General features: G+C 35.4%; 1 protein-coding gene and 1 pseudogene across 1 annotated transcript; both read right to left on the bottom strand.

Moving 5' to 3' along the window:
- LOC132185900 (uncharacterized) overlaps window positions 1-3,608 on the bottom strand; it is a 9,030-nt pseudogene extending 5,422 nt beyond the window's left edge.
- A 6,098-nt stretch (window positions 3,609-9,706) lies between these two features.
- LOC132185896 (tropinone reductase homolog At2g29150-like) lies at window positions 9,707-12,614 on the bottom strand. Its single transcript, XM_059599706.1, has 5 exons — window positions 12,263-12,614; window positions 11,595-11,802; window positions 10,349-10,568; window positions 10,151-10,257; window positions 9,707-10,069 (listed from the first exon to the last, which is right to left on the bottom strand). Exons 1-5 carry the CDS (start codon window positions 12,343-12,345, stop codon window positions 9,887-9,889), a joined length of 801 nt encoding a protein of 266 aa, XP_059455689.1. The 5' UTR covers window positions 12,346-12,614; the 3' UTR covers window positions 9,707-9,886.
- Between the last annotated feature and the right edge of the window lie 1,025 nt (window positions 12,615-13,639).

Here is a 13,639-nt window from a genome sequence, read left to right as displayed (position 1 = left end):
TGCTAGGCGGTTATAGTGGTTAGGCGGTTAGCGGTTAATATGGTTAAACGGTTAAGTGGTGATAGCGGTTAGCGGGGGGTTTTTAACTACCCGCATTGACACCCCTAATTGAAGCAACTCTATATATAGAAAATAGAACTCTAAAGAAAATAGAAGGATAAATCTCGGAGTAAAACCAAGAGAATGAATGTCAATTTTGTCCTCCAACCTTCTAATATATAATAGACCATTATGCAACTCTTCATCAAAAGTTGAACTGTTTCTCTTCCAACCTCTATAAAAGTGATGCAGATATAGTTTAAAACGACTTATTTTATCTTATCCTATTTTACATTTCAGTCTTTTGTTTAAACTAGGTTTATTCTATCTTATCTTTCATTCTTTCATTTTGAATTAGGTTCTTAGTCTTCTATTTGGTTTAGTCTTCTTTGATAGACTTTTAAACCAACTTTATTTCATTGTTATTTTAGGGATAGGAGTCTTGGGCTATAAATATATGCTTATAGCCTTTTGCAATTCAGTTTCTAATTATTTGATTTGGATTATTATTGAGTTTGTTTAATAAGAATTACTCAGACCCACTAAGTCACGCTGCATCAAAAAGTTATCACCTTTTAGGGAGATGATTGAGTGTGAGAATAACCACACTTGTTATGGTGAGATCATCCATTAAAATACATCATCAATATCGGATTCCCTTGGCCTTCTGCAGTGTAGTACAGGGACCCCAAATGGCTTGGCATGGATTAGGAGTTAATAATATGCTATTTATTTACAGGAAAAAGAAGAAAAGGAGATAAAAAAAGATGTGCATATATGAAATTTTATTGTCTAATTAGGTTTTACACGACTTATTGCTTTTCATCTTGAAAATAAAGTGCATGGTTTCTAGACATCCCTCGATACAAATGTTGTACCAATAAGAGCACATTCTAGTTGAGTGGTTGAACATCATTTTTAGCTGTTTCAAAGCACACTTAGGGCACTACGAAGCCATTTACTGTAACTCCACCATCAACACAAATATTCTGACCAGTTATGTAGGAAGCTGCAGGTAGGCATAGGAATGCCACCAAGGAAGAAACTTCCTTTGGCTCTCCAGCACGTCCAAGAGGGGTTTGAGAGTCAACAGCCACAGAAATTTTTTCATCCCTCAGATACTGCAAAAAGAAGAAAAAATAGATTCTTGTCATGTCTTAATCTCCCTCTATGAAAATCACAGACAAGGAAAAGAATTTTACAATTTCAGCCAAGGGGGTTCTGATAAACCAAGGTGCAACAGAGTTACTCCTTATGTTGTCTTTTGCCCACTCACATGCCAAACTTCTTGCTAGCTGATTCACGGCTCCTAAAGATTAATAATTTTAGACAACAATTGATCGAATCTTATAATGCTTCTCTTAAACTTATATGAGAATCAAATAGTAGAATGAAATTACCTTTAGTTGCACTGTATATACTCGTTCCAATATTTACTGCTACTACACTGGCAACAGAAGAAATGAAAACAATGCTTCCTGCTCCCGAGGCTCTCAAAAGAGGATAAGCAAGTTGGGACATGTGATAAGTAGATTCAAGATTGGTAGACATGAGGAATGAGAAATCTTCAGCTGTGTACTCTACGGTCTTTTTTGGTATGCCAGTTCCAACATTGTTTATCTAGAACCAGACATCAGAGTACAAACAGCACCATTAAGGCTTAGTTATTAATAAATAAAAGCTTTTTGTGTGTGTGTGTGTATAATATATGGAAGTGTTAAATGCAAAAGCACAAAGGAAGTCGCTGCAGTATTGTTGATTATTGCATTGATCAATTTGGTTATTTTATGATGGATCTTGAAAAAATGAGTATTCTTTTTTAGATCAAATGAGGGTCAATGATTTTAAAATAGAAAAGAAAACATTAAAGATTTAAATTCGTAACTAGGATTCCTAGTTAAGGTGTGTTAGGAAATTAATCATATTTCCCATAATCGGTGAGATGTGAAAAAATAAGACGCAAAAAACAAGCAATTACACAACATAAAGATTTACATGGTTCACCACTAAGAGTTGCGTCCAAAGAGTTTCAATGAGGTTTCACTAAATTTTCGATAAAACAATACAGGAAGCATAAATATTCAGGGATATATAAAGTGGCATAATACCCGAAATACTGCAGTGATTAAGAATAAGACCCCCAACTTGCTCAAAACACGAAAAAAAGGCCAAAAATTCTCCCCTCCATGAACTAAGCCTCAAAAAAAAAAAAAAAAAAAAAAAAAATTATATTTAAATAGTAAGGCTTCCAATGTGGAATCGATCGGGTGCGAACCGGGATGGATGCAAAACAAATCTCCACATAGCCTAACAAGGTGGGCACCACCCGCCCATGTTATGAATGGATGGCCCGGTTCGTAACACAAGATGGCAAGCGGCAAGCCCTTCTTGTTATCTACGCATAATGGGTGGATGGCAGTCTTAAAGTAGGCGGAGGCGGAGGCGGAGGCAGTTACTCTCTGCTATGGCCTACCCTCAATTACGACCCATGTACACCCCTACAATTGGGTGCCGGAAGATAGGATGATCCTTTGTGGTTGAGCACATTTTGGGTATGCTGCAAAATGCCATGCAAAATGCGACAATGATAACGAAATAGAGGTCTTACAACTTACAAGGATGTTGAGTTTGCCATTAAATAGTGAGGAGACGGTGCTAATTAGTTCCTCTCGTTGGGCTCGTGACACTGCATCACACACGGAACTAGTGACTCGAAATCCCTTTGCCTTCCATTCATGTAAGCATTCATTGAGTTGGACCTCATTTCGACTGCATGTATGGACGGTCGCCCCTAGGCCTGCCAATTCCTCTACAATAGCATACCTGAAAACAACATATAGTAATTAAATTTTCACAAAACAAAAGTAAAAGCACAAGTTATATTTCCTTACAAAACAACAATTTCCTAGCTGTAGAATGATGATGACAACAAGCAACAGAGTTCCAAAGTGTTTTCCTACACTACACAAAACAATTACCAAGAAAGTATTTTCCTTTTGCTTTCTGATGAGAAAATAAATTAGATTTTTTGGGGTAAAGGTCAAGACAAGCCATGGATTCTTAATTCTCTGCCCCAAATTTTTTTAAAAAGAAAATGAATAAATAAAGGGTTGAATCCCCTAAAATATTTTTTAGCCATATATAAAAACCAAATCCCAAAGAGCAAAAGAGTTCAATGAAACAAACCAACTGATGCTCTAACTAAATATGGCTATACATGTACAATAAACTTCTAAACAGAGTTGCAATAAAAATAAAATGTCGCTTTAGATGGGCATTTTTTTATTTGTTTATTTACTTATCTTTTAGAAATCTGCAGTAATTAGAATGATTTTTGAAGCAGAAAACAGAAACCAGAAAAAGAGTAGTAGGCAGAAGAGAGAAAAAGAGAGAGAAGAGAACCCGATTCCTTTAGTTCCACCAGTAACAAGAGCTGTCATTCCCTGAAGAGACCACCTGCTTTTTCTGCTACCAATTTCAGCCATTTGATCCCTCTTTGACTCTTTTGTTATTTGAACTTGTGCTTCTCCCAATGGATTATATAACGTTGTTGGTTGGCAGAACATAAGATGCTTATGTAAAACTAAAGTGTCTTTGTCTGTTTCCCCCAGGCGATATAACTTGGCAAATGCTAACACTTCCTGTCCACACATTTTCCTCTATCCATTGGATAAGAATCTGAATATCCGTATTTCAACGTTAAGGCCAAAAGAATCAAACATTCACACCGGTCTTTCTCTAGTTAAGATTTTAGCTAAAAAAGAAATTGTATTTTTATTTTTATTTTTGTTGATACAGTGCCTACACACGTCAAATGTTTGATGTCTTTGTGTTTTGGTTATTTTTGGACTTTTTGGATCCTTAATAGTACTTTCGATTTTTTTTTTATCAAACGAGTACTTTTTTTATTAAACGAATTTTTTTAGTATTAAACACCCTTTTAAACCCCTCAAACACACACCCAAACATCCCTTAAATTTTAGATAAACAAGTCAATAAATAGGCTGATATTATTCTTTATAAAATTGTTACCGTTATGGGCATATGCAAGATGGAGGTTCAAGTGTATCATGTGCATATATATATGCTGCTTGGGGAGAATTGGGCCGAGGCTGGGGCTAAGGCTGCTTTTGGGCAGAAGAGCCCTCAGTTGGGTCCCCTAGGCCTTTTCAACATTTGGGTACTCTCTGTTCTCTTTCTCCTTGGCTCTTAGTTCTCTCTTGTTTAGTTGGCCATGCTTGCGGTGACACTCAGAATGGTGGAGACGAGGGGGATAATAAGCTAGTAGAAGCGGGGATAAAAATTTGTTACAAAATAGTTTGTAGTTAATTCGTACAAATCAATCTAATCAAGTGACGTGTCTCTTATCATGTGAAAAATACATATTTTTTTTTAATAACATGTGTTTCTTACATATTTTTTTAATAGATATAGGACACATGTCACTTTATTAGATTAGTTTCTATAAAGATGAAGTATTTGGAGGGTCGGGAAGCGGGTAGAGATTAGAGAGCGAGTTCAGGATTGTACTTTTAGAAACTGATAACTAAAAATTCAAGTTACTTGACTACCTCTCTTCAAGAGAGTTGAGGTATTCAAATCAAATCAGTTCTCTTCCAAGTCAATTTTCAAGAATTATATATTGCTTAATATTGCAATATACAATCAAGTTAAGCAATATATGGCTTAATATTATCACCATGCATAAAACTTTGTTATTGTTTATTATTTATTTTTGTTAGACAGATAATTGGTAAAAATATAGATAAAAATATAATTGCATATGTATGTACGTACGTACACAAAATATATATATCATACGTGTTTGGGAAACTAAAAAAAATATGAACAGAAATTTCCCCCAAACACTTGGTAGATTAGGTTGAAAGAAAATTTTTTTCAAACCAAATTAAAAGAAATTTGTGTCCAAAAGATATATAGTACGTGTAAGTTACCAACTTCGTTTACACATAAAAACCTCATCCGTGCATCGAACGAGTCGATAAAGCTAGTAACATTTATAAGAAATTCATTCAAGGGTACTAGGGAAAATGGCATTTAGAGTAAACAAATTTGTTTACTCTAATTTTGAACCATATATATATATATGGGAACAATAAGCCATTCGTCGTCATCCCTCCGTCGACACAAATAGTCTGCCCGGTTATGTAAGCGGCCGCCGGAAGGCATAGGAATGCCACCAAGGACGACACTTCTTTTTGCTCTCCAACACGTCCCCTTGGCGTTGGAGAGATAACAGCCTTCAAGAAGTTTTCATCTGCAAGATACTGCAATATTATTTAAATAAAATAATCAGAAATGATAATTAATTTTTAAGGATGTCATTAATCATTATCAATTAATTTAAAGCAAAATGATGCAAAATGGTTCGTTACGGGTTTAGTAAGGGGGGTCCAAATAAAACATGGTGCAACAGAATTAGTCCTTATATTATCTTTTGCCCACTCGCATGCCAAACTCATTGTTAGCTGATTCATTGCCCCTGCATATATATACATGAAAAATTCACACTTACACAACCTTCATATTAGCAATAATAATAACAATAACAATTAATGATAACAATAATAATACATCTAGAATTACCTTTAGTTGCTGCATATATGGATCCGTAGGTCACTGATACAACACCACAGACTGAAGACACAAATACAATGCTTCCTGCTGATGAAGCTTTCAGAAGAAGATGTGAAAGTTGGCTCCAATGGCAAGTAGATTCAAAATTCGTGGCCATGATAAATGAGAAATCTTCAGCTCTGTACTCGGTGGTCGGTTTCAATATGTTTGTCCCGACATTGTTAATCTAGAGGCAGATATTCAGAACAATAAGAAATAAGAAAAACTCTTCAAAATGTTACCTTGTACATAACGGAAGAGGTGGGGGACTTACAAGGATCTTGAGTTTTCCATTAAAGATGGAGGAGACAGTGGTTATTGGCTTCTCTCATTCAGTTGGAGAAGATGCATTGCACACTGAACCAGTGACTTGGAAGCCCTTCTTTTTCCACTCACTTAAACATTCATTCAGGTCCGCCTCGTTTCAAGAGCATGTATGTACAGTTGCCCCTATGCCTGCAAGTTCCTCCACAATAGCATGCCTGATGATCACAAATTAAGGTTGATCAGTTTTATTAGGAAGATAAGGCAGTTATGATAGGGTTGCATGAACAAACATTCTGAAAGCTAATGTAAATGCTATATGGTTCACTTAGATGATAGGTAACACCGTTTGTTTTTACTATTTGTGTATTTATTGGTATTTATCATGAATTTTTACATGAAACGTGTATTGGCAGTCTTATATATATTATCTATGATCCTTAATAATTCTCAAACATTTTCAGTCAAATAATTTAAAAAAATAAGTTCTAAAATCACATGTACCAAAAACAACAACACATTTATAGAGCCCAATTATTGTATTAATTTTTTTTTTCTTTTTTCTTTTTTTAAAAAAGAAGTAAATGAAAATCATGGAAATGATGCTATGAATGATTATAAGAGTAATGTTAGAAATTATATTTTTATCTCATAATTATTCTATAATGTTGATGTGATAATTTCAAAGTGACACATCAACATTGTTGAATAATTGTGACACAAAACTATGAATTTTAACATTACTCTCTCTCTCTCTCTCTTTATATATATATATATATATATATATAATGAAGACAAAATGAAACCAAGCCAAAGAGGTTCCATTATTACGGTCTGAGAATATCCATCACTAGAATTTGGCATGAAAAATTTTGCTTTGATAGAGTATTTCGTTTAAAATCACAGGCCTGTTTTTTCTTTTCTTTTTTTTTTAAAAAAAAAAAACTGTCATTTCTACATTTTTTATGCACATTTCTCTTCTATGTCATTGATTTTGCATTAAAATTAAGATCCGTGATTCAGAGCACGCTAGGCAGCAAATTTTTTTTCTTAATATTTTAATAAAAAAATAAAAAAAAAAAAAAATTTGCCAGCGTGCTAAGATCTTCACCCTAAAACTAATAATGAATAACACCCATGAGAGCTATGCATGCATAGCTCTACTTTAATTAAAATTTTGATCATTATAGCCATAAACAAACCAGAGAACAAAGACTTTATTTACATGCAGACTTTCATTAATCTTTCGCAATAATCATTTTCCTTGTTCTTTTTTGGACTTTTCAATCGTGGAAAAAAAGTTTTGCACGCAATTAACTAGGAACACCTTCCTTTCTCTTTACTTTAGAGCTTTTTATTTGGTCCACGTACTTACGGCATGAAAGGACCATGTCGCAGTAAAATGGAGGCGCCAGACATATGTCCATGCGCCTCACGTTGATCATGATTCAAGAAATAGGTGCTGAATTGCTTGACTCAAGTGTTAAACCACGGCACGTGAATCTTCAATATATATACATATATATATATATAAACAAGTAACACATGTAAAGTTGCAGATTGAGATCTTCTCTTTTAAGATTGGCTTTGTGCCCCTGTGATTGCTAATATTCGCTTGCATCTGCTGCAGTTTGCTAGTTGGACCGCGTCGAAAGTTTCAAGATGTGCTAATTCGAGAGCACACTCGGTTAGTAAATGGTCCGCTTCCCATCATGTGTTTGGAAGCATTCCCGCTTGTTCCCCTTTTCTCTCCTCCTTCTGGATTAAGAGTGGGAGAGACCCGCCTTTGTAGTCATTTCCCCCTACCCTTCTTTGCTTAGAAAAAATTAAAAAACAAAAAACAAAAAACAAAAAAAAAAAAAAAACATGTAAAGTTGCAATTGAAAAAGAGACAGAAAAGAAAGAAAGAAAAATCAAAATAATGATTAAAAAAGTTATCAACTTTAAAGCTAAAAACCACATATATTAATACCAAAATCAAAGCAAACATAAAACAAATCCATACAAAGATTTTGGATAAAAACTCTTCAAAAGTAAAACAACTTATGTGGGCAAGTCAACCCTTAAGGCACCCACCATGTAAAATGTGTGTTCATATTCATCTCACTTACAAAATCTTTATAACTTCCAAGACTCAATATGAAATCTTGACAAACGACTCTTTTACCTCCTATCGCAGTGGTTCTAGAACCTCAGATCTTCTTCTATAGGAATCACATTCTTGACCAACTGCAACACAAAACTCTAGCTATAGGCTTTTCTGTGGTTTGAACAATGAAAATCAAGTTGATGGAATAAACTTTTTAAGGTTCAAAGGTGTTGTAGGAACTTCTGCAAGAACAATGAGAAATAGCCTCCAAGTTCCTTGAAAATCATGGCTAATGAGGCATAAACAAGGGGAGAAAACTATATTTTTTAGGGTAAGTCATTAACGTTAAAATAATTTGCCGCAGTCTCATTCGAACGAGATCTAGGGTTTTATAATTTTTGCATATCAGTGATTAAACATGCTCAAACAACACGTCAATCAAGGCATTCTGAGATCCTGTCATTTGAACAAGACTACTATCGACACTTACTGGACTTGCCTTTAATACTCCGATCGAACTTGATTTAATCATGACTGCAATCGAGGTATTATGACACTAAATAGACACTCTCGTTTGAACTACAATATATCATCTCAAACGTACTAGACCTTCAATCTCTCAATTCCAACACTAATTTTCACCAACTCAACCCCAAACTTAAAACTTTACAACACAACATGTCCTGACGTTGAATTTACCAACTCTAAAACCTAACAACTAGTAATATTTAATTTATTATATTCATTATTCACCTTGCCAGCTTTGGCTAATACGAGGTGATGACGCACTATTATGTTGCACAGATCATGAGAGTATGGCTCGGATGGTTAAGTCTCACAAGCGCCGGTCACTTGAGATCTCATATCGCAAGAAAATAGGAATTGTGAATGCCAACTCCTTGTGATGCTTTGGCAACAGCCAAAAAGGAGGAATATACCTTTGGTTATGGTTAATTCTTTGTAGATCTTCTTGTGATTTTACTCTAAAAGCTCGAAAAAGAAGAAATTTCCTCTGTTTTGGTGAGAGTTTTCTCTAAAGAAAAAATCTCTAATTTTGTCAATGGAGAATAGAGGAAATCTTTCCTATATTTTGTTTGAGTAGATTCCTTCTCCTTAAGTTCTCTACATTCCTAGTATATTTTAGAACACCCATAGTACTAATTGTTAAAGGCTTTTTCTCCAGTTTGCTTATCGATTGATGAAGACTGTAAAAAGCCACTGTTGAAGCAAAATTGAAAACTTGTCAATGATGGTCTTGTTTATCTGTTGTACAACAATCTTAGACTTTGTTCTATTATCTTTGTCTTATTCCAAAGCTTGGCTTTGATACCATTGAAGGAACTCTATAGAGAATAGATTGCAAGTGTTTAGAAGGATAAATCCAGGAGTAAAACAAAGAGAATGAATGTCAATTTCGTCCTCCAACCCCCATAACTCTTCATCCAAAGTTGCACCGTTTCTCTTCCGACCTCTATAAAAGTTATTACCTTCTAAGGAAATGATTGAGTGTGGGGATAACCACACTTGTTATGGTGTGATCATCCATTAAAATATATCATCAATATGGATTCCCTTGACCTTCTGCAGTGTAGTACAGGGACCCCAAATGGCTTGGCATGGATTAGGAGTTAATAATATGCTATTTATTTACGGGAAAAAATAAAAAAGAAAAGGAGATAAAAAAAGATGTGCATGTATGAAATTTTATTGTCTAATTAGGTTTTACACGATTTACTGCTTTTGATCTTGAAAATGAAGTGCATGGATTATACACATCCCTCGATACAAATGTTGTATCAATAAGAGCACATTCTAGTGGAGCAGTTGAACATCATTTTTAGCTGTTTCAAAGCATGCTTAGGGCACTACGAAGCCATTTACTGTAATTCCACCATCAACACAAATATTCTGACCAGTTATGTAAGAAGCCGCAGGTAGGCATAGGAATGCCACTAAGGAAGAAACTTCCTTTGGCTCTCCAGCACGTCCAAGAGGGGTTTGAGAGTCAATAGCCACAGAAAATTTCTCATCCCTCAGATCCTGCAAAAAGAAGAGAAAATAGATTCTTGTCATGTCTTAATCTCCCTCTACAACAATCACAGACAATTAAAAGAATCTTACAGTTTCAGTTAGGGGGGTTCTAATAAACCAAGGTGCAACAGAGTTACTCCTTATGTTGTCTTTTGCCCACTCACATGCCAAACTTCTTGCTAGCTGATTCATGGCTCCTAAAGATTAATAATATTAGACAACAATTGATCGGATCTTATAATGCTTCTCTTAAACTTATATGATAATCAAACAGTAGAATGAAATTACCTTTAGTTGCACTGTATATACTCATTCTACTAGTTACTGCTACTACACTGGCAACAGAAGAAATGAAAACAATGCTTCCTGCTCCCGAGGCTCTCAGAAGAGGATAAGCAAGTTGGGACATGTGATAAGCAGATTCAAGATTGGTAGACATGAGGAATGAGAAATCTTCAGCTGTGTACCCTACGGTCGTTTTTGGTATGTTGGTTCCCACATTGTTTATCTAGAACCAGACATCAAAGTACAAACAACACTATTAACGCTTGCGGCTTAGTAATTAATAAATAAAAGCTTTTTGTGTGTGTGTATAATTTATGGAAGTGTTAAATGCAAAAGCACAAAGGAAGTCGCTGCACTATTGCTGATTATTGCATTGATCAATTTGGTTGTTTTATGATGGATCTTGAAAAAATGAGTATTCTTTTTTTTCAAATGAGGGTTAAATGCACTATTGCTGCTTATTGAATTGATCAAAATGAGGGTCAATGATTTTAACATAGAATAGAAAACATTAAAGATTTAAATTTGTAACTAGGATAGTAAATGTGTATTAGGAAATTAATCATATTTCCCATAATCGGTGAGATGCGAAAAATAAGACGCAAAAAAAAGCAATCACACAACATAAAGATTTATGTGGTTCACCACTAAGTGTTGCGTTTAAAGAGTTTTAATGAAGTTTCACTATATTTTCGATAAAACAATACAGGAAGCATAAATATTCAGGGATATATAAAGTGGCACAAAACCCGAAATACCATAGCGATTAAAAATAAGACCCCCAACCCAACATGGTCAAAACACAAAAAAGGCCAAAAATTCTACCCTCCATGAACTAAGCCTCAGAAAAAATTATATTTAAACCGTAACACTTCCAATGTCGAATCGATCGGGTGCAAACCGGGTTGGATGCAAAACAAAGCTCCACATCGCCTAACAGAGTGGGCACCACCCACCCGTGTTACGGATGGATGGCCCAGTTCGTAACACAGGCTGGCGAGCGGCAAGCCCTTCTTGTTATCTACCCATAATGGGTGGATGCCAGTCTTAAAGTAGGCAGAGGCGGAGGCAGTTGCTCTCTGCTACGGCCTATCCTCAATAACCGCCCATCTAGAGCAGTGTACACCCCTACAATTGGGTGCCAGAAGATAGGATGATAGTTTACAATTGAGCAAATCAATCTTGAGTATGCTGTAAAATGCCATGCATAATGCGACGATGATAACCAAATAGAGGCCTTACAACTTACAAGGATGTTGAGTTTGCCATTAAATAGTGACGAGACGGTGCTAATTAGTTCCTCTCGTTGGGCTCGAGACACTGCATCGCACACGGAACCAGTGACTCGAAATCCCTTTGCCTTCCATTCATGTAAGCATTCATTGAGTTGGGCCTCGTTTCGACTGCATGTATGGACGGTCGCCCCTAGGCCTGCCAATTCCTCTACAATAGCATACCTGAAAACAACATATAGTAACTAAATTTTCACAAAACAAAAGTAAAAGCACAAGTTATATTTCCTTACAAAACAACAATTTCCTAGCTATAGAATGATGATGGCAACAAGCAAGAGAGTTCCAAAGTGTTTTCCTACATACACAAAACAATTACCAAGAGAGTATTTTCCTTTTGTTTTCTGATGAGAAAATAAATTAGATTTTTTGGGGTAAAGGTCAAGCCAAGCCATGGATTCTTATTTCTCTGCCCCAAATTTTTTAAAAAGAAAATGAATAAATAAAGGGTTGAATCCCAAAACAGATTTTTTAGCCACAAAATCCAAATCCCAAAAGCAAAAGAGTTCAATGAAACAAACCAACCGATGCCCTTTTAGAAATATGCAGTAATTAGAATGATTTTTGAAGCAGAAAACAGAAACCAGAAAAAGATCGTAGTAGAGAGAGAGAGAGAGAAGAGAACCCGATTCCTTTAGTTCCACCAGTAACAAGAGCTGTCATTCCCTGAAGAGACCACCTGCTTTCTCTGCTACCAATTTCAGCCATTTGACCACTCTTTTATGCTTTTGTTACTTTAACAACTCTTCTCCCAATGGATTATATACTACAAAAAACAGATTCTCCCGGCGTTTCCAATTCCAGCATTTTTATAAAACGCCGTCTAAAACATCATATGCCGGCGTTTTGTGCGGCCGCCAGTCTGGTTTGCTAAAAGAGAAAGGAAGGAAGGAAGTCTGGTTTGAAGGAAGGAAGGAAGTCTGGTTTGCTAAAAGAGAGAGGAATTAAGGAAGAGGAAGTCTGGTTTCGAAGGAAGGAAGAGTGAAAATAGGTCTGCAGTTATTCAATCAAGTTGGACACGTGGAGCTAATTGCATAGTGGGTGAAATCAGCTGGCAAGCATTATTGGTCTAATGCTTAACAGCTGCCAAGCATTGTTATTATTTTATTTTTATTTTTGTAATTAAGTAGCTGCAGACTATGAAAGGGCAAGGCTTAAACTACCGCACACTTTGTTTTATAAAAAAAATAACTTTTTACATTAATTATTAAAATAATCAATAATGCTTAAATGAAAATATTAAAAAACTGTGTCTATCTCTCCCATTTCTCTGTCTTTCTCGCCCTCCCTCAATTTCTATCTCGATCATTGAACTCTGACTCTCCCATCTCTCTCTCTTTCTCGCCCTCTCCCTCAACTTCTATCTCAGATCAACCCTCTCCCTGTACTCTCTCTGTGTTTATGAAATCTGCTAATTAAGGAGAGGGGATTAAATAAAGAAAAGAGAAGGAGAAGAAAGTCAAGAAATGAAATAGAAGAGATGAAGAAAATTGGGGAAAGGAGAGAAGGAATTAGACGGTGGGCGGAGGCCCTTGGGGGTGGTTCGGCTACACCAAAACCAAACCTTTTTGTGTTTTTTTTTTTTTTTTTCTTTTAGCCCTTGGGGTGGCTGGACCACCCCCAGGCTTGGCCAAAATGGGGTGGTCCGGCCACCCTATTTTGGCCCAAGGCCACCCTTGATTTTGCTTTTAATTTTTTTTTTTTTTTAATTTTTTTAATAGTTTTAGCTTCTTAATATTTTTATTTTTTAATTATTAATTATTTCAATATTTAATATAAAAAATTATATTTTTATTGACCAAAACGCGATCGTTTTCAAGGGCACCTAAGCCTTGCCCACCATGAAAAGGCTTAAACATGGTCTTTTTATTTATTTATTATATATATATATATATATATATATATATATATACCAATGTTTTGGGAAAATGATGTGAGAAGAATATATTGTACAGTTGCGTTTCAATTTCGTAAATTAATTAAAGGTCGTGATTTTCTCCTT

This window comes from Corylus avellana, chromosome ca6 (genome assembly GCF_901000735.1).
Source record: "Corylus avellana chromosome ca6, CavTom2PMs-1.0".
Classification (NCBI taxonomy): domain Eukaryota; kingdom Viridiplantae; phylum Streptophyta; class Magnoliopsida; order Fagales; family Betulaceae; genus Corylus; species Corylus avellana.
Note: the sequence above shows the minus strand (reverse complement) of the source record. Positions and strands in the feature narration are given on the sequence as shown.